Source organism: Lissotriton helveticus, chromosome 1_1 (assembly GCF_964261635.1).
Source record: "Lissotriton helveticus chromosome 1_1, aLisHel1.1, whole genome shotgun sequence".
NCBI classification, from domain to species: domain Eukaryota; kingdom Metazoa; phylum Chordata; class Amphibia; order Caudata; family Salamandridae; genus Lissotriton; species Lissotriton helveticus.
Window position 1 is genome coordinate 430,669,768 of NC_136057.1, and position 22,155 is coordinate 430,691,922.

The window sequence follows — 22,155 nt, forward strand, 5'->3', positions numbered from 1 at the left end:
CAGTTTCGGATCTAGGGTGATGCCAAGGGATTTTACTGATTCCGCCAGGGCGAGGTTGCCGTTGAGGGCATCAATTGCTGTGAGCCATTCTTCAATTTGGGGCTTGTCGTTTTTGTTGGAGATAAGAAGCACTTCCGTTTTCTCTTGGTTGAGTTTCAGGTGATTGTTTGTGAGCCAGAGTTGCACCTCTTTGAGCGTATTATTAAGTCTTTGGATGTCATCAATGGAAGTGGTTTCCAGATAAAGTTGCGTATCATCAGCATATAAGTGATAGGGGATGTTGGATTTCCTGAGTAGAGAGGTGAGGGGTTCCATGCAAATGTTGAAGAGCTGCGGGGAAAGTACTGATCCTTGGGGGAAACCTCTGATGACGGGGTGGAGATCGGACTCAAAAGTTTTTAATTTTGATTTTTTTTTTTTGTGAACCGTTGTGGAGAAAGCAGGAGAACCATTAAGGACTGTCTCCTGAAGGCCAGCCCTCTCTTGCAGAACTTTGATGAGCAATTTATGGTCAACTGTATCGAACGCGGCCGATTGGTCCAGAAGGATGAGAAGACAGCAGTTGTCCGAATCCAATGATATGAGGATGTCATCAATGACATTGAGGATTGCTGTTTCGGTGCTACAGCCTTTTCTGAGTCCGGATTGATGAGGGTCAAGGAGATTGATATTATCGAGGTGTTGGGTCAGCTGAGGGAGTACACATCTTTCCAAGATTTTGAAAAGGAGGGGTAGATTAGAGACGGGTCTGAAGTTATTCAAGTCCTCGGTGTCTAACCCCTGCTTTTTCAACAGAGGAGTGACTTGGCCTACTTTGAGGCAATCTGGAACGCTTCCAGAGCTCAGAGAACTATTAATAATCTTGCACCATACTGGGGCTAGGACAAGCTTCAGGTCTTTGATCAGGTGCATGGGAAGCTGATCGAGGGCGTGTGAAGAGGGTTTAGCATTGGAGATTAGTTTAACTATCTCTTCTTCCTGGATGGGGATGAAGGAGGACCAGTATTTAGTGGGTATCAAGGCTTCGCTCTCATGATTATTAGACACCAAGTTCACCGTGGGGGTGAACTTAGTTCTGCATTTCTGGGAACCATCTTCTCTTTGTCAATTGGACAACCATTTCTAACCTCATAAGCTCAACCATTGGTATCAACTGCATGCAATAAATTATTGGTCTGAAAGTAACTCTCTTCATTAAAGAAAGGCTCTGAACTTGAACTGTGTTTCCATTCAGCCAAAATAAATCACAAAAATTAGTTCAGTTAATTACTCTTTTCCTCTTATTTTTGACCTTCCTAAAATGGATTGGTTTATCTAGTGATCGAATTCTGTTTAAAACTAAAATGAATAATTTCCTTTTTAATTCAAAAGCCTTTTCTACAATAATTTCTACTTCCTTCTTTTTATAAAACACTGCTCTTTTTTGTATTTTTTCACATCTTTTATCAAATTAGAAACAACTCTATAGTAAAACTTTTTTTTCTAATTTCTGCATATTGACTTGTTCCCATTTTATCATACATATTGTCTTTGAATGTGATTTCCCTTTATGTACATTTCTTTCATTGTTATATTTTTTAGTTGTTGAAGCATTCTTTGAACTTTCATCAATGTCCACATTGTTTGTAGACTTTGAAAGTTTTTTGATAAATTGTTTGGTCCTCTTACCGGAACACTTATTGTTTTTCCCCACATGATGTTGGTCATCCAACCTTTTCTCTTTCTTGATTTCTCAGGCATGATAAGTTTATTTTAATGATGAACAATATCTGTGAAAAAATAAATATAAATGAATGTATTTTAATATATTTATAAATTATACTTTTCTATTACTATACAAACACATTGTATATAAAAACCATTTAACCACTTTCTTTTGTAATCACTAATTGAACTTGTAATTGAAGGTGTATAGATTGCGTGTAGGTGGTTACAGGTCTGCATGTGTAATGGACAAGTGTTTTACCAGTGTTTGTGTTAAGCCCTAGGACATTGCATGAGTACTTGGGTACTGAGTGAATGATTAGAATACTGCAAGGAAACTGCCTGGGTGGATTTATAAGTGGTTAGGTTTTGCCGCAATGAATGGATTAGTACATGGTACTGAATGGATCACTAGAGGAGTGCAAAGGGAGTTGCAAGGTGTTTGCTGTAGTGTATGGACACTGACTGGGGAATTGAAGGTGTGAAAAACAAATGTGTAGGTGATTAGAGTTCTGCATACATACTAGATAAGTGTTTGAAGCAGTCTATGTGCCAAGGCCTGAGTCATTGCATGAGTACTTGAGTACTGAGTGAATGATTAGAATACTGCAAAGAAACTGCATGGGGGAATTTATAAGTGGATAGGTTTTGGCGCAGTGAATGGATTAGTACATGGTGCTGAATGGATCACTAGAGGAGTGCAAAGGGAGTTGCAAGGTGTTTGCTGTAGTGTATGGACACTGACTGGGGAATTGAAGGTGTGAAAAACAAATGTTTAGGTGATTAGAGTTCTGCATACATACTAGATAAGTGTTTGAAGCAGTCTATGTGCCAAGGCCTGAGTCATTGCATGAGTACTTGAGTACTGAGTGAATGATTAGAATACTGCAAAGAAACTGCATGGGGGAATTTATAAGTGGATAGGTTTTGGCGCAGTGAATGGATTAGTACATGGTGCTGAATGGGTTACTAGAGGAGTGCAAAGGGAGAGGCAGGGTGTTTGCTGTAGTGTATGGACACTGACTGGGAAATTGAATGTGTGAAAAACAAATGTGTAGGTGGTTAGAGAACTGCATGCATAGTGGATAGGTATTTGAAGCAGTCCATGTGCTAAGGCCTGGCTCACTTCATGAGTACTTGGGTACTGACTGAATGATTAGAGTACTGCAAAGAGAGTGCCTGGGTGAATTTATAAGTGGTTGGGTTTTGGCAGAATGAATGGATTAGTACATGGTGCTGAATGGCTCACTAGAGGAGCGCAAGGGCAGTTATGTGTCAGGAAAGAGATGAAATAACCACATGCTTCTGTCACAATGGTTGCAGAAGTGGACACACACTCACAGTGTGATTCTAGACAGGCACAACTATTCCCTGGACTTTAGCAGGAGAAACACACTAGTCTGGAAGGGGTTAAGGTGGCTGCATACATTCTAGACATTTCACTACCGCACTCTACTCTGAATGCCTGACTCATTCTGCGAAAGCATAAATAATCACTGGTTTCAAATACTACTGAAATTTGACAGTACAGAACAGCTTTTTAAGCACTTATGTGTGTGTGTAAAGACATGAAGTAACCACATACTTCTGTCACAATGGTTGCAGAAGTGGACACAGACTCAGTGTGATTCTAGACAATGAAGACTATTCCCTGGACTTTAGCAGGAGAAACTCACTAGTCTGGAAGGGGTAAGGTGATTGCATACATTCTGCACATTTCACTACTGCACTCTGCTGTGAATGCCTGACTCAATCTGCGAATGCATAAATAATCACTGGTTTCAAATGCTACTGAAATTAGACAACAGAACAGCTTTTTAAGCACTTATGTGTCTGCACAGACATGAAGTAACCACATGCTTCTGCCACAATAGTTGCACAAATACACACAGACTCACAGTGTGATACTAGACAAGAAAGACTATTCTCTGGACTGTAGCAGGAGAAACTCACTACTCTGGAATGGATAAGGTGACTGCATACATTCTATACATTTCACTACTGCACCTCTAGTGTGAATGCCTGACTCATTCTGCGAATGCATTAGCAATCACTGGGTTCTAATACTACTAAAATATCACAACAGGACAGCTTTTTAAGCACTTATGTGTCTACAAAGCCATGAAGTAACCACATGCTTCTGTCACAATGGTTGCTGAAGTGGACACAGACTCAGTGTGATTCTAGACAAGCAAAACTATTCCCTGGACTTTAACAGGAGAAACACACTGGTCTGGAAGGGGTAAGGTGACTGAATACATTCTACACATTTCACTACTGCACTCTAGTCTGAATGCCTGACTCATTCTGCGAATGCATAAGCAATCACTGGGTTCTAATACTACTGAAATTTGACAGCAGGGCAGCTTTTTAAGCACTTATGTGTCTGCAAAGACATGACATAACCACATGCATCTGCCACAATGATTGCACAAGTGCACACAGACTCAGTGTGATTCTAGACAAGCAAAACTATTCCCTGGTCTTTAGCAGGAGAAACACACTAGTCTGGAAGGGGTAAGGTGGCTGCATTCATTCTACACATTTCACTACTGCACTCTACTGTGAATGCCTGACTCATTCTGTGAGTACATGAGCAATCACTGGGTTCGAATACTACTGAAATTTCATATCAAGACAGCTTTTTAAGTACATGTGTCTGCAAAGACATGAAGTTACGACATGCTTCTGTCACAATGGTTGCAGAAATGGACACAGACTCAGTGTGATTCTAGACAAGCAAGACTATTCCCTGGACTTTAGCAGGAGAAACTCACTAGTCTGGAAGGGGTAAGGTGATTGCATACATTCTACAGCTTTCACTACTCCACTCTACTGTGAATGCCTGACTCATTCTGCGAATGCATAACTAATCACTGGGCTCAAATACTACTGAATTTGACAACAGAAAAGCTTTTTAAGCACTTCTGTATCTGCAAAGACATGAAGTAACCACATGCTTCTGTCACAGTGGTTGCAGAAGTGGACACAGACTCAGTGTGATTCTAGACAAGCAAGACTATTCCCTGGAGTTTAGTAGAAGAAACTCACTACTCTGGAAGGGGTTAGGTGACTGCATACATTCTATACATTTCACTACTGCACTGCTAGTGTGAATGCCTGACTCATTCTGCAAATGCAAAACTAATCACTCGGTTCTAATAGTACTGAAATTTGACAACAGGATAGCTTTTTAAGCACGTTTGTCTCAGTAAAGACATGAAGTAGCCACATGCTTGTGCCACAATAGTTGCACAAGTACACACAGACTCACAGTGTGATTCTAGACAACCAAGACTATTCCCTTGAATTTAGCAGGAGAAACACAGTACTCTAATTAAAAACAAAGGCACCACATACAACACTTCACAAACTAATAACTCACCTTTCAAATTGATTAGTAGATTAAGAAGTATCTGAATCACACACCAGATTTTCTTATACAGAATGTCTGTAGTGCACTGCTCTTAGCAAAACCAAAAAAATGGCAAAATATCCCTCTCATTCTGCACACATACACATGTAAATATCAAATCACATTACTTCCAGCATTAATTAAAAAACGAACACATTTCTATTGGTTACACATTTCAACCCTTTCCAATTGATATAATTTACAACCCTACCCCCCCCCCCATTCTGTTTAATACCTGTTATCATAGTAACAGTTCATGGAACACTCAACTGAACACACAGGTCACACGTTCAGTACACAACATGGCAAATCCAAATAGTAAGTGTGTTTGACTTTTCAAAATATCAGCTTATCCTATCTAATGTTCATTTCAAACTGTTTTTATTAACCAATAAGAAACATGCTTTTAAAACACAGAAACATGCACCCTACTTTTCAGTCTATAATGTTTTCAAACAGCCAATTATTTCTCTTCTTTCTTCAAAACTGCATCTTATACACCATTTTAGAAAAATCTTACTATTCAAACTGCCCATTTCACATACAGACAACTTCTGAGTGCATCCAGACCTCCCTTCAAGATGCTTAGAGTGTGGATTGTGGGACACAGCTATATTTTCTGAAGCCCAAGGTATGCAGAAAACAGAGGTATTGACAAAGATATATATGTGCGTGCATATATATACACTCTGATTGGCTCTTGAAAAAGAAAGAAATTTTGAAACGCGTCGAGCCTCTGGCCATGGTTGAAGTAAAGGCCTGGTTCCTGTGGCTGATCCTGCATTAGGAGAACATGCTGGTGTGAGGGCTCTCCCACTAAAGGGCAACTTTGGTGATTTGATGTATAGCTGCTTGGTCCAAGTCGCGGGATTGCCTCGCTGCAGTTTGCAGACCTGTGAAGTCGGATAATCCAGGCTCGCATTGGGACATCAGCACTCAATTACAGGAGGATACGTAAAGCTGCGGGTGCTGCGCCCTCTTCTGCATGGACCCACATGGATTTTATTATTCAATGTGGCCCCCAACAGCACCCACTTGGGCTATTTTTACGGTTCTTGGACTGCAGTAACCAGAATGCCTTGCGGTGTGCAAGGCGAGAGACATCCTGCAAGAAAGGGCGGGACAACATGTTTGAATATAAAAGCAGGTGTTTCAAAACCTATATATATGTATGTATGTGTGCGCATATAATTATGTATGTGTGCACGTATATATGTATGTGTGCGCATATATATGTATGTGTGCGCATATATATGTGTGTGCGCATATATATGTATGTGTGCACATATATATGTATGTGTGCGTATATATATGTATGTATGTGTGTATATATGTATGTGTGTGTATATATGTATGTGTGCTCATATATATGTATGTGTGCGTATATATTGTGTGTGAATATATATGTATGTGTGCACATATATATATGTGTATGTATGTGTGCACATATGTGTATGTATGTGTGCGTATGTATATATGTGTATGTGTGTGCTCATGTATGTGTGCGAATATATATGTATGTATGTGTGCGCATATATATGTATGTATGTGTGCGCATATATATGAATGTATGTGCGTATATATGTATGTGTGCACATATATATATGTGTGCGTATATGTGTGCATATGTGTATGTATGTCTGCATATATGTGCATGTATGTCTGCATATATGTGTATGTATGTCTGCATATATGTGTATTTGTCTGCTTATTAGTATGTATGTCTGCTTATATATGTGTATGTGTGCGCATATATATGTATGTGTGCGCATATATGTGTGCGCATATATATATGTATGTGTGCGCATATATATGTGTGCGCATATATGTTTGCGCATATATATGTGTGTGAGCATATATTTGTATGTGTGCGTATATATATATGTATGTGTGCGCAAATAAATGTGTATGTATGTGTGCGCCTATATATGTGTATGTATGTGTGCGCATATATATGTGCATGTATGTGTGCGCATATATATGTGCATGTATGTGTGCGCATATATATGTGTATGTATGTGTGCGCATATATATGTGTATGTATGTGTGCGCATATATATGTGTATGTATGTGTGCGCATATATATGTGCATGTATGTGTGCGTATATATATGTGCTTGTATGTGTGCTCATATATATGTGCTTGTATGTGTGCTCATATGTATGTGTATATCTATGTGTATATATGTATGTACATACAGCTTTGGGGGATGGGTAGCCTGGGGCCTCATGAGGGCTCAGGAATGGGGGCATGCATCTTCCTCTACCTTTTGAAAAGTCCCAGACCTGTATGGGGTCCCCAGAGCCTAATGAAGCTTGGGGAGAGAGGCCGTGTAGCCCCCCCTCCCCTTTGGAAAAATAAAATACGGCCCTGGCCTTTAAACAGAAAAAAAAACAGTCCAGGGGAGGTGCTCCTCAGGGCCTAATATGGCTCGGGAAGAGGGCCATCCCCAAACACTGCTTGGGGGATGGGTCCCCAAGGCCTCAATTGAGTTACAGTTGCCATCCTCCTGCTGAGCAGGGCCAAAGGCCGTGCAGGGTTGGCAAACTGTATGGGGGGTTTATGACTGTTGCCAACCTTGGCTGTGCGTGGCGGGGGGCTGATTTCACTTATGGTAATAAAATATTACTGTACATTAAAAAAGAAACTAGAAATTCTCTGGAAAAAAAACAAAGGTTAAAATAACGTTATCATTAAGTGTGATAAAAAGATCTGTTTTTGTTTTGAAACAAAATCTGAGAAATTCACTGAAAGAACCAATGGTAAAAGTAACTTAATAGTTAGATGAATAGGTCATAAACAACATAAATTTTGGTGAACTAATAAAAATACTGAAACTCATCGGTTATAATTAGCATAGCTAAGTATAACTTAATCCCCAACTATGCACTCCTTATGACTTCACATATTACATCTCAAATTATATGATTGATGACGTCATCCAAAGAGTGTGTTTATTTAATAGTTGTCATAGTGGCAAGTAGCTACCATACCTGTTTCTGCTAGAGCTGGTGGGCAGAAGAGAAGATGGTGTCAGATTTGACCGCTAGATTATTTGCCTCTTCCACTGTGGCAGGGGGGGGGAGTGGGAGTTGTGAGAGGCTGGCTTAGTATATGGAGCTCACGTCTGCAAGTGTTGCACCCTGCACTAATCCTGACAACCCTTATGGGGATTTTAGTGGTCTTGGACAACCTTAGAAAGTTCGCTGAGTGGTAGCTGTGGAGAGCAGCCTTCAGGCTTAGTCCAAGAGGAGTGTAAAGCAGCTTGTTTTACCAGTACTTAATCTTATTATTTAGATTAAGTGAAAATATATCCCACAGTGTAGTTATAAAAATAGGTATTTTATTAAAAACACTCACTTACACAATTTTACTATCTCCTACCTGGTGATAGAAACGCAATACTTAGGAAATAGAGCACGTAAGTTGGACAAATACACAGTGGTCTACAGGGGGAGAACAAACCATATACTAAAACAGTGGAATGCGAACCACGACTCAAAGTAAGAATGGATCCAGAAGATGTAGAAGTGTTGGGGACCCAAGTAACCATCTGAGATAAGTGCTCAGGAACCCCACAGAGGCCGTGTGCAGAGCATGTATACAACCTTGTTATCAACACAAGTCAATGGGTAAGTCGTGGTTGCAGTTTTAAAGGGAAAGGACCCTTCTCAGCTAACCAGAAGTAAACCCTGAGGAAGATGGAAGGTTGGAGAGTCACCCCACCCATGGGTACCCCAGGAACAAGAATACCTACACCAGGGAAGCCGGATGCATAGGTGTCAAGTGACGTTGAAAACCGTTGTAGTCCGCAATGGATGAAAACAGGAAAGATGCCATTGGAGAAGATGAAGTCCGGTGGAACCCAAAGGTGGATTCAAGATGAGAGGTGCCTGCAAGCAGAAGGAACAGAGTCTGTGCCACTCAGGAGTGACCAGGAGGCACAGAACATGAATGACCACCGATGTCAGAGATTCAGGTGAGATTGAGGGTGCCTTGAAGTTGTAGCTATGCAGACCAGACAATGCTGGAGAAGACCAGAAGCTCTTCACGAGCTGTCCCACGTCCGATGTCGAGGGCCATGGAGGGGGAGGGGGGGGCAGTGTAGGGCAGGGGCACCAACACGCCTTGGTAGCGGCAACCAAAGTAATAGATGAAAAAGGTGCAGTGTCCGGACCAGCAAGGCCCAAGTGAGTCAGAGCAGGCCCCCAACAAGCAGGGGAGCCCACTGAAGCCAAAGAAGACCCTCAGAAGGACCCACGGGCCAAAGGCAGAGGAGTCGCAGGAGGACCTCATCAGCTCACCAAAGTAGAAAGCACAGCGTGCTGCGGGCGAAGATCTGGCGGTTGGAGCTTCTTGGAGCCCGAATATCTCTGGAGGAGAGAGCCAACAAGCCTTGGCAATGGCAAGTCTTAGCTGTGCATAGGGGTTCTGTTCCAGCAGTTCAGACGAGGGACACTGGCCTCAAACTCTGTATGAAGACAGAGCAGGCCTTGAGGGAGTTGCAGACCCACCACCTGTGTTGCTGAGTCTTTCGGAGTCCGTGGGAGCCCAGGATCCGCAGACCACTCATCGGCGGTGCCTGCAGCTGCAGGGGAGTGACTTCTTCACTCCAAGGGAGATTCCTTCGGGTGTCTTGGATGTCCACAGGCCTGGTGAAGAACCTGGAAGGATCACAGACACAGACGTTGCAGAAGACCAGCAGGACGACAAGACCAGGAGCAGCAGGAATCTTCCCCGGTGCAATCTCAGTTCCCAAAGCGAAGTCCAGAGTGTCCAGACAGTTGAAGTTGAAGTGGTATGTCAGCAGCAGGAAGGCAGAAACGTGACGGTGGCCGGCAGCAGCCCTAGCTTGTTGTCAGGTTCTGGAAGACTGGTACTGGGAGCACTGAGGGCCTCACAGAAGAGCTTTACAGTGCATGAAATCATATCTCTCACACTCTGTATGAAGTGGGAGTATGATTCCAACATGTTTGATACCAAACATGACTGGGTTCATTACAGTCTTTTTAGAGATGGTTATTGCATAATGACGCACAGCCCCTCTATATGTCGTAATGGCTGTTACGCTTACTACCCAGGAGAATGGACTCCGAAGGTTGTAGGGGAGCCTTAGTCATGCAGGAGCACCCTCACACTTAGGACCCTGCACGCTGTCTTCAGGATTGAAAGGCCTGCTTTAGGGGTGACTTATAGGTTTTAATTGTAGTGACCTCAGATATAGGGAAACCTACATCTGTCATACGTGGTGCTAGCACCAGCTCACTCAGGTTGCAATGACAGACATGTAGTCACACTTTGAGTGGTTTCACGTGGGTTGCGTAATACATGCTGCAGCCAATGGGAGACCCCTGGTGTACCTATGCCCTGGGTACTTTAGTACCATATACTAGGGACTTACAAGGTTACACCAGTAGCCAATCTGGAGTGTACCTAAATACTCACCATGTCCAATTTAGAGAAGAAGCCCAGAGACTGGTGTCCTGATTAGCAGAATCCCAGTCAGACTAGTCAGTAAAACATAATGACACCTGGAAAAAGTGGGGGTGACCATGAAAGCAGACCCTACACTTTGTATACGCTTTACGGATAGGTTTGAATGGATGCTTCATTAATTGTGCCAGCACTGCCATGTAGGAGGAGGGGCTCGCACTGGCGGGAACGTTCTGAACAATCCTTTGAGGAACTGTTTCACCGGTCTGCTGGACCATAAAGATGGAACATTGCATGATCTTCAAAAGTGGGAATAGCTACTAAGTGAACCTTTATTGAATCGTTAGCCAAGCCGTGACGTGCCAAATGCAGGAGATATGGCTAAATTTCTTCTGGTGATGAATGAAGAGGGTGCAAGTTAGTTGATGTGCACCAAATGCAGAACCTTTTCCACTTGAAGGAGTAAGTCTTGTTGGTACTATCTGCTCATGCCCTAGCAAGCACCTCTCTGCATTCCTGTGGAATCTTCAAGTGTTGAAACTTGAGATTCAGGAGCCAGGCGAATAATATCAAAGAACTGGAATCTGGGTGTGGTACTTGTCCCTGGCTCATCGTCAAATCAGTTTGAGGTGGATCGGAGGTTGTACTGAGAACCGGGAAAGCTCTGTGTAACAATTTTTGCGAGGCCACACTGGCGCTATTAGTATGATCTTGCAGGGTTCTGCCTTTATCTTCTTCAGTACCGCCAGGAATACTGCTCTTAGTTCAAGGAGATGGATGTGAAGATCCCGATGAGATCATAGGAAAACTACCCAGCCGCTCAAGAAGGCATCTGTTGTTATTACCAGAAGTGCGGCTTGGGGCAGGAAAGGTAAGCCTTGCCACAGCTGAAGAGGTTGTGTCCACCAGGTTAGTGATGCAAACATGGGAGGAGAGACTTGAATTATGTAGTTGAATGTTCCCTGGACCTACACCCACTGCATGTTTAATGCTTCCTGGTGAGGGCGCATGTGCAGACGACGGTGAGGGATGAGGTGACTACAGGAGAACGACATGCCCAGGAGAAATTTGTAAAGGAGTACCAAAAGAAACCTTTTTTGTTTGCGTTTCGCCATGGTTATTAATCTCGGTTGTCTATCGTGGGGCATGCCTTGTTTTGAATTGGGTCCACAATTGCACCTAGGAAGGTTAGCCGCCGGGAGATGAAGGACTGGCTTTTCTAGATTCGAAGTTAGACCTAGTTGCACGAAAAGCTGCAGACAGGCTTTGGTGGATGCTCTTGTGGCCCTATAAGTAGGGGCCTTGATTAGCCAGTCGTCGAGCTAAAGAAACATTTGATGCTGCTGCTGCTTGAGGTATGCTGCAACTGGCGGCGCTAGGCACTTCGGAAACATGCGAGGGGCCGATTTGAGCCTGAAAGGCAATACTCAAAACTGATGGTGCCTGCTGGCCACCATGAAATTCTTGTTTTTCAGGTGTATGGGTATATGGAAATATGCTTCCTGGAGATCCAGGGATGATATGTTATCGTTTCCATTGAGGAGATGTAACACATCCTGGATGGTGATCATGCAGAATTACTGTTTCTTGAGGAATTTGTTCAGGCTTCTTAAGTCGATTTATCGGTCTCTATAGCTCCCTTCTGCTACATAGCGGAAACCTCCAGCTTTAAAAGATGTAGGTGTTTTTGAATAAGAGGTATAATAGCGGTTTTTACAAAATTAATTATTAATTGTGGGTTTCTAAAGCGCTAGAATCGACTCCCGAAGGAGTATCTCTGCGCTGTAGACCACTGGGGAACCCGTCCTGGCTTTCCCTGTGAGATTGTCCCTACTGGGTATCTCCAAGGTGAAACCAGGCATCCCCGGCGTATGTGGGGGGCCGTTGTGGAGATGAGGCAAGCTAATGCCCAGAGTTGCCGAGTGTGATCCCTGGTTAGAGTAGGCACCGAGGCGAGAATTATCGAGTCCGCGGACCCTGGTCCACGACCCTGCCGCGTCGGGAATTGAACCCTGGTCCCGGGCCGTCCTCTGCTTCCGGGTCTGCCGTCTCTAACCAGTGAGCCACACCACACCAAATTCCAGAGAATAGCCAAATTGGATTAGGTCTAAGAACCATTGATCTGTGGTTATTTTCTTCCACTTTTGAAAATAATGGGACATGTTCCCACCTACTCTGGATGGAGTTGGCGAGGTGGTAGCTAGCAGCACGGAAAAGTCATTGACGGCGACTGGTGTCCTTGCCCTGCCATCCTGTTTTTCCTCTGAAAGAGGATATATTCTAGGCAGCCATAGGTGTTTGGTGCTGAGTAAATTGTGGTCTGTATTGCTGGGTGGAGGAAGCATAAGTATCAAAACTGTTGGTATCCTTCCCTTTAAGATGGATGCCTTTTGCCTCGAGTGCTACGAAAAGGCATTTTCATGTACTGTAAAGTCTCCAGAGACTTAGCTGTTTCCGGTGCTTTTTTAATTGTTTGTAAAGCCTCATTAACGTGATTTCCAAACAATTCTTCCCCGTTATAAGGCAGGCCCAATATTTTGATTTGTACTTCAGGCCTAAAAGATGTGTGCTTCAGCCACGCTTGACGTCTTAAAATTGCCCCGGACAGTTGGTGTAAACCGGTGGAGTCAATGTTCATTGCGCCGTCTATTATTTCTGAGGCGGAGCGTTCACCTTCTAACAAAAATGTTCTTTCTTCTTCTTTGACATCTCATGGAACACTACCAACATATGCAGCAATATCTGACCACATCTGTCTATTGAAACGGGCCAATAATGCCAGGGAATTTGAAGCTCTGACCGTTAGTGCTAACCTAGTAGAGAAGCGTTTTCCTATGTTGTCGAGCTTTCTACCTTCCTTGTCCGTGTGCGCTGAAAGGGGAGAAAAGGAATTCTTGGATCTTCGCTGCGCTGCTTGCAAAATAACCAGATCTGGGTTGGGGTAACCTGTGAGGCAAGCAGGCACGTCATCCGGGGCTTTATATTTTTTATCCAGCCTTGGTAACACTGGTGGCACTGTAGCTGGATTTTGCATGATCTTTAAGCCCTGGTCCCAAATGTAATCGATGATTCGTCATAGATCTTACTGACTTCCTGTAAGGCTTCTTAAAATCATAAAGGAAGAAGTCTTGCTGGTGTGCAGGCACTGGTACTTCAAAGCGTCTGGCCGCTCTTTTCCAATCAGTTATGGAAACCCCTATATCTTCTGGAGGTGAATCAGTTTGCGGCAGGTGATGGTGATGCTGGCGGGGGAATATTGTAAGCATCCCTCTTATCCTGTTGAATCTCACCTTCTTCCTTTTCTTTTTCAAAAAAAGGACAGCTGTTGCCAAATCGCTTCCAGAGGAGAGGAATGAATAGCTGTAGACTCTTGCTGTGGTGGGGTAGGAGAATGAACCTGTACATCAGGAGGCAGAGGACTAGCTTGATGGCAAGGCGAAGCTGCCGGAAATCTCTTTCTATAATCTGTTAGCATGGATTGCAGGTCTGTTACGAGATTAGAAGGAAGACACACCATATCCTGCTGATACTGCTACTGGTGATGCTGGTGTGAATAATAACCTTGTTGGTCATTATAGTCTTATCCATCTGAAACCTTGTGATATTTAACATTAATCTCTGATAGTCTTTGCACAGCACCAAAGAGGCTATCATCCTCAGAGTCATCATCATCATCATCATTCAAAAGGTGGGAGGGTAAAAGTGGTTGTGCTTGACTGGGTGAAGTTAAAGCTGGAGTTAGGGTGGTGTGCTTTATATTTTTTGGGGAAATTATTTTTTCTCTTTGCTGTTGGTTTCGTCGATGAGCCTGTTGTCGTGGGCTTCTTTACAGTCGGATATGCATGTTCCATCAACGGAATAGCCATAATTTCGACGGCGATGACCATGTGGCTGCAGTCGATGACAATTGTATACACTGCTACCGCTCTCGACGAGGCTTGCACCGTCGACAAAGACTAGGTCATTGTCAAGAGTCCTGTCGTCGGCGAGAGGTTTGTAATCGACGGAATGGCCGTCATCGAGAGATGGTTTTTCGACGACGTTTTAGAAGATGGAGTGATCTGCACCGTAGACTATAAAGTAGCCTGACCTGTTGATGAGCAAATCGTCGCCAGTAATACCGTAACAGTGGTAACTGTGGGCGCCGTCGATGCCACTGAAACAGTACCTGAAGAAGATCTTGTCATCGGGGATGTCGTCGACTAGCTTTCCATCGGCAGAACCGAGGTAGGCTTCTTAAATGTGTGTTTAAGCTTCGGAGGAGAAGAAGGTTCTGAAGCTGTTTTTTTTAAAGGATTTTTTGTCAGATATTGGTTTTGTATCCTGCTGCAGCTGCGCATGTGGCTTAGGAGGAACTCTATGTTTGAGAGCTCTCTCATAAATGTTTCGGTGCCTTTTTCAGTGGCTGAGAAGATGGACCTGCAGGGTCTTCTAAATGTCTTCCTTGAGGCGATTTGAGGAGGATCTTGACAAGGCATCACTCTCCTCATCAGAGCCCAATGCATCTCTGTTCGTAAGCCTCTGCAGCCACAAGATTCCGTTCCCTATCTTTCAAAGTATTAGTTTAAAACCTGCGGCACACCTTACAATCCATAGGTTTGTGGTCAGGATAAAACCATCCGTGTGAGGGTCGTCTATGTGCAGTCTTGTGTTCCTGCAGGTGCCACAGGGTCTGAAGAGGCCTTTTTTAGGTGTCTGACATTGTGGGCATCAGTTTACTTCACCTAACCACAGATGTACATGACTGGATTGTATATCTGCGAAATGGAAAAAAACCTGAAGATATTTTCTTTCAAACGCTGTGAGGAAAAAAACAGAGCAGAGCTCAGTGGAGACACCCTTGCACAAGGTGTGGTAGAAAGTCTGAGGGACTGGAGCTTCACTCAGGCTAGTTCTACAGGGGGGTATCATCTGATTGGCTGTTTACTAAGTTTGGTCCTTTTTTTAATATGGACATGGATATGTTACTAAATAACGTTGACTTAGGCCCTATGTTCTATGTCTACTATTACATTACTTTTAAAGATACCGGGGACTCCCATCTCGACGACGGGGGAATGATTCCAGCATGTGAATCTATGAAAGTTCCAATACTGGAGTAACCACCATTTATTCGTTTGGTAGAGAAATGTACTTGCATTTAGCATGCCCATTTTATTTTTTACCTTTACTCTAAAAATTCAGGGTAAGTAATCTTCAACACCATCTGTAAACGGCACCAGGAACCTCTATGGACATAGTGTACACAAGCGTAGTACTTGATTAACTTGAAAACAATCGTACATTTGGTTTATCCTAAATCTCCACTGTCAGGCACTGGTGAATAAATTATTAAAACCATAGCTGATAAATATTGGTAAAAGACTCTTGATCAGTGACTCTGCAAACCTTCTGGTAGTATACCAGTGATTTAGATATGTATTCCTTCAATCTGTAAATGAGTGCGAGTATTGTGGGTCTATGTGATCTAAGTAAACCTTAGTTTTGATTTGAAAAATCTTTAATTCGTTTGAAAAAATAACAATGGCTCGGCTGGAAGACTAGTCCTAAATGTGGGCCATGTTTTCGTAGAAAGAACATCTGATAACATGAGCACAGTGCAAACTGCACTACACCCTATACCAATGAAATATTACATATGAGCAGGTGGGATATTCTGTGTGTTCCCAGAAATAGTGGACTTCCTTGCGTTCTTATCCAATGCACTGCTAATGGAATTTCCGGCTGCATTAAGCTTTGACAAGCCCAGCCAACACAGCATTGCCATTAGTGACACAAGCTATCTCAAAATCCAGAATTGCTGACCGAAAGTCCGGAGAAAAGCTTTTATTTGATCAGTTTGTGCTATTTTATTTTTAACTTGATGGTTATTGCACGGAAGATATTTTAGCTGGATTTTATTGCACACTTTTTTTATGATAATCGTAGTCCTGATTTTTTTTCTTCCCTTCAGTGTCCCTAAGGCTGTTATGCATTTTCTTGTCAACCATGTGAAAGATACTCTGCAGAGCGAACTCGTTGGTCAGCTGTACAAATCGTTGTTACTCGAAGACCTCTTGACTGAATCTGAGGACATGGCTCAGCGAAGGAAGGAGGCAGCCGACATGCTGAAGGTACAGTGATGTTAGGAATCCAAACATACGTTAGTGTCGTAAGACGCGTGTGCCAGTCTTACTGTATTAGCGAGGCTTACCATACAGCTTGTATATTTTGGGGAAATCATTTGAGCTAACTCCTGTTGCATATTTTCCTTTGTAAGATTTGAAAACCATGTGCTAAAGTGAAATACCTACAAATAAAATTGTTCACTCAAAGCCCCATCTCCATCTACTTGATTGTTTGTCTTACCAGAGACAAACAAGTCAGTTAACATTGGTTCTTATGATCCTAAACAGCAGAATAAAATCTAGCTTGCACACCTGCCATTATTACAGTATTTAGTGTACAAAGTCAAGTTCATAGAACTAGTCTTGTATGTACAAGTTTAAAGTGAGTGCACTCTTTCACAGTTTTTGAAGGTTTGTTTTCTTCAGCCTCCCACAGCAAAGCCGTGTTTGGTCGGATGGGACAATCTACCTAGGACTTAATCAGGGCATATCCACTCTTATGGAATACTTCAGGGTAATCTCTCTATTCATGCAAAGGTGCTTTATGCAAGGAATGTATAATCTTCAGAATCGCACTGAATCTGTACATCCTCTTCATGGAAGGTTCAGTAACCACCTCTTTCTGGCTCCATCACGCTGACAGCAAATTTCCCGCACTTTTGTTGGTGTGTTCTGTTTGACGTAACACAGGTTGGCTGGAGAAGTCTGAAAAAAACATGAACTGAAACAAGGCAGCCTTTTTAAACTTGTATATTTGAAACATCCCTTTGCAATTGGTTTTGTCTAATAAATACTGTAATATGAGGTGTGCTGGCTAGCGTTTGTTTTTCTGCTTTGGAGCTTAATTGAGAACTCTGGGGTATTGTGGTAGCTCTGCACCTGTTTTTAATAACTAATCTGATTTGTGATGCTCAAAGTAATTATTCAAAAATATGCGAAATGGAAACAAAAAGGTGTGCACTTGAAATACCCTAGTTAGCCCATATGTGTTTGTGTTGGTTCTTATGATGACCAAAAATACTTTCTTTTTGCATCCTATTCTCACCATTGGTAACCTGATTTGTCATGAACAGTTGTTATTTCACATCCACTGTTGTCCCTGGACACATTTTGTAGGGGGAGTGTGAGTGGGGAGGGGGTGATTGTCTCGTAAAACTTTATGGAAAAAGGCATAATATGTGTCAAGATGTGCCTAAAACATCGATCCTACATGTGCTGCCTCGTTGCAACATGCAGAACTCTGAGTGCATGGCATTTCCACATCTGAAAATGCAGTGCTCTGCGGTTTTAGTATTTACCGGGAGCAGATGTTGACCACCCATTCGCCCTGCATCTTGGAATGAGACCCTGAGTTGTAACTGATGTGTAAAGCAGTGTAGACTTTTAAACTGGAACCTCAGACACCGGGGTACACAATCCAGCCCGTTTTAGCATGTAATCCTACCGTTTTCAAAAGGAAGGGGCAGTTACACTAACCCTTTGTAATCAAACTGCCATGGCTGTGATACATTTTTATGCAGTCTTTTTCTTTTATTTCCCTACACAGGCACTGCAAAGAGCTGGACAAATTATTGCTGAAATTCGAGAAACCCATCTGTGGTGAAGGAGAAAACTGCATGCCTTCTAGTACGGAGCAGAGACTTTTACGACTTGAACATGTGTCAATTGCGACACAAAATGCCATTCTTTGCATATTTGGTAGAATGTTATTTATGAACTCTTAGCTGTGTACTGTGGTAATCTGCTCACTCTAAGGTCTTTCTGAATACTCTGCTGTACTTAGGTAAACAAGCCCTATTGCATCCACGTCATCAACCTTCAGATGTTCTTCGTGGTGTACACCTTCCAGTTTTCCGTTGTGGCTAACGAAAGCCCCGTTGACCATGACCTGACCAAAAAATATTCTATCCAGTTGTTGAGAACCTGGCCATGTGCCATCATAGCTGAGTATCAGTCAGCATGGACATGCCAAGTGCTATTCTCATAATGTTCATTTTTGATGCCATAATAAAAGCCAGGAAAACGTTGTATTTTCACATCTGTAAGTGTGCAGTGTGGCGTATTTACTTTAGGTGCACGGCATCAGCTGTTCGGCTTGTTTGTAAGAATGTGTGGGTTCAGAAACAGTGGACAGGTTAAAAATAGTCAGAAGAAAACACTGGCTACCTACAACCTGAAAAATATTAAATATAAGTTAATGTACTCCCACCCCGAGGACACACCGTCATTTCATCACATTTCAGTTGGTAAAGTGATTGATTAGGAATAACTTGTTGAAAATACCCATTTTGCCAGCTGCAGATCTATTTGTTATATGGCAGGGTAAGAGTGAGAAGCGTGTTGCAAAGGTCATGTTTAGTTCGCAGGGCAAGGCAATTTAATGTATTGCCCTTTAATTGTCAATATTAGACTTCCTAAATGTTTTTGCCAAAGTGGCACACGAGCAGCAGCCCTAGAAATTGTTAAAATGGGTTGCACATTCTGTTAGTACAAACTGGCAATGCTCATGTTTCCTCTTGTTGAGGACCTATACCCTAAATCATCGGCCAGAAATGCATCAATAAGTTATGCAAAACCAAGTAACCTCCTTTCTTGGTACTGGACGGTTTTGACAATGTTCTTCTCCATAGATTTGATTTGACCTACAGTTTTCTTTCATTTATTGTCTTTCGAATGTGCATGGTAGAACATTTTCTTCTACCGTGGTGTCTTGGGAAATAACTCCCACATGGTCTGTGTTTCCGAAAACAAGTAACCACGTGGATTAGGGACTTATTCTGCTCAATTTCTGGCAACAGTATTAGGACCGCTATGCCAGTGCCTTGTAGCACGTAACTAAGTAGTCCGAGTCAATGGGTTGAAGATGATCACTGGGCAATTACAGATAAACATCTTTCCAGACTGAGGTTTCAAAGCTCAGCAGATTGTCGGCGTCTTCTGAAGAGCACTGATGAAAATGTGAGGGGTAGGGTTTCTCACAGATGGTGATATGCAACTTTACTATTTAGGACTAGGGATCACCGCTCCTGAACCTTCATGGCTCCCAGATCCGTTCACCTGTGTTATTATTTCTTTTATAGGGACTAAAATAGCAGATCTCCAAACTCATTTTACACAAGTCATAGTTGCAGCTTTGTTTGTTCTTGTGGGTCACAAGAATGGGACTGTTTTTTCTACAAATGAGTGCTGGATCTCCTATGTGATGGTGCTTCTCTGGGGTGCAGAAAGGTTCTGACCTGTTATACCTCCATTCCATTTGATCTAGGTCCTTAAAACCAATAAACATACCATTTTGCACCTGCTCTACCACAAACCTATACTAGTCCCCAATGTATTCCTACCTACATTTCTCGCTTACCATCTTGTTAATGCGGGAATATCAGTTTATTGATTGTTTCTGAAGCCAGCTATACTTCCTTTGGTACAATAATCTATGCACTGTATAACAAACATCTTTTTGCTATTGTGCCTTCTTAGTCACACATGGATTTTGGTGTTAAGGCTTGGCAATTTTAATCTCCACTCTTTCATCTATGTTCTTCCTCATTACTCGGGGATGGATCATTTTCTATCTTTTTTGAAAGATAATCAGCCTTCTTTTACATTCTGTACACCTTAAGAGTGACAGGCCAGCCTTGCAGCAGAGTTCTCAATCTTCTCACGACACAGACTAATACAATGATACCTTTGCCTACCTCTCCACGTCTTCCAACAAACAAACCTTAGCATTGGCCTGCAAGAGCTCCCCAAAGAATTCCCAAATCTACTTTGGGTCCTGGATCTAACGTTCTCTCCACTTTACCCTCGTCTGAAACTGGACACCTTCGATCTAAATCCGGACTGCTTGGTGTTTTCGTTTCCTTAAGACCATGTGTAGCAAGTAAAGGTCCCAATAATTTGTTTCCACATTTCCATGTATACTGGCAGACGTCCGATAGTTGAACAACCTAAAGCTGTAGCAGCAAGTCTGTTTGAGAGAGAGCCAGGGCTCAAGTTCTTCTGGCAGCAGAGTATATTCCTTTCTTATTCGTGTAGTAGTGGATTTGCCCTTAACATCTATTCATCTCTTTACAAATATTCGAAGGACAATCGACTGCATTTAGGATGAAGTTTTAAACGTCTTATCCACTGTAGATTCAGACAATTACCTTATATTGTATGTATATTATAGTCCTCTCTGCATTGTTCTTGTGACTAAGGTTCTGACCTTCATCTCCGTTTGGTAGGACTGCATCCTCATGGACATGTATTCCTCGCTGAATTGTCTTCTATTTTCAGTACTCAAAGACTCTGAAAGTGCCTAAACACATACTTGCCCCACACTAATCCATTAGTTAACTTGTATGTCTTGCATCTTTTTTAAAGTAATATTTGTCCAGTTCAGGTACAGGGCTAAATTCAGACTTTAGTTCATTGCTTTTTATCTTCCAAAAAGGTCGTCCCGTCTAGGTATGTATCTTAAAGGGAGATTGCTTAACTTGCTGCAGAAGTTCTTACTTGCAACACTTGTTTACCATGCTTGGCTTTACGTGGAGCAACAGTTACTTCTTTTTAGAGCATTGGCTTTAATGATAGAAAAGAAGAGCGCAGAGCACATTTTACACTCTAAGTGTAAGTCTTTGAGAGCAGAGTTTGGTATTTTTTATGGTTCTAAACAGGATTGATACCGTATCCAAACAATCAAGTGTATGTTCCTAAAATGAGCATTCCTAAGACCCCACATTTAAGTCCACTCTCCACAGATCGTGCATAGACATTTCCACAATGACACAAGTTGACAAGATTTCATCCTGTGGGAAGTCTGTGTAAATATTTGACAAAGCCTATATATTTACCGTATAGCACTATCACTGCACGTTTAGCTGAACGCTTACCTCTTTACTCATTCATTTAGTGTGTTTCTGTTTGTTGTGTTGCCCCTTTGTATTAAAAGAGAAACTATTACCTGTTCCTGCTGGTTATGTAGATGTGCCCAGCACAGATGACAAATTTAGATACCATGCACTGATGCCATATGTATGTGAAATGCTCAATGTTGTAAATAAAACAGGTGCACTTAGTTTACGCCAATAAATGCTACTTTGTAAAAATGGGCTTCCTTTAACTCGCCATGGTTTAACATTGGTTCGATCAGACCGGGCTCCTTTACCCAAAGTTGCCTTTTCCATTTGTGCAAGCCTCATTCACTTCCTACAACAGAATATTGATAACCTAAGTTTCGTAGCATAGGCAGAAAGTGTGGTTCTGGAATTGTTCACAGACTCCTGCACATTTTCTCCACTATTGGTTCCACCGTAGCTTTTCATGTCATTGTGAACGTTTCGTACAGTGAATAATAGAACTATCTAATGACTTCAGTCCTTTGTGCCCTGTTTTTCATTTCTCATAGAACTGGATCGATACTGCCTCACCACGCTATAAGATTTAGTGGTTGATTTATTTTCCCAGTCTATTCTGCAGACTCCCGCCTGTCTCCAATCAAGCAAATCAATCCTG

At 42.4% G+C, this 22,155-nt stretch overlaps 1 protein-coding gene across 5 annotated transcripts in view; it reads left to right on the plus strand.

The window, feature by feature from the left end:
• DNM1L (dynamin 1 like) overlaps positions 1–21,749 on the plus strand; it is a 747,198-nt gene extending 725,449 nt beyond the window's left edge. For all 5 annotated transcript variants that reach the window (XM_078673807.1, XM_078673806.1, XM_078673804.1 and 2 more), the window contains 2 exons: positions 16,506–16,665; positions 18,206–21,749. In XM_078673807.1, the coding sequence (XP_078529933.1) occupies positions 16,506–16,665; positions 18,206–18,262 (217 nt within the window). In that variant the 3' untranslated portion in view covers positions 18,263–21,749. The remainder of the gene's footprint in view (positions 1–16,505; positions 16,666–18,205) is intronic.
• The last annotated feature ends 406 nt before the right edge of the window (positions 21,750–22,155 follow it).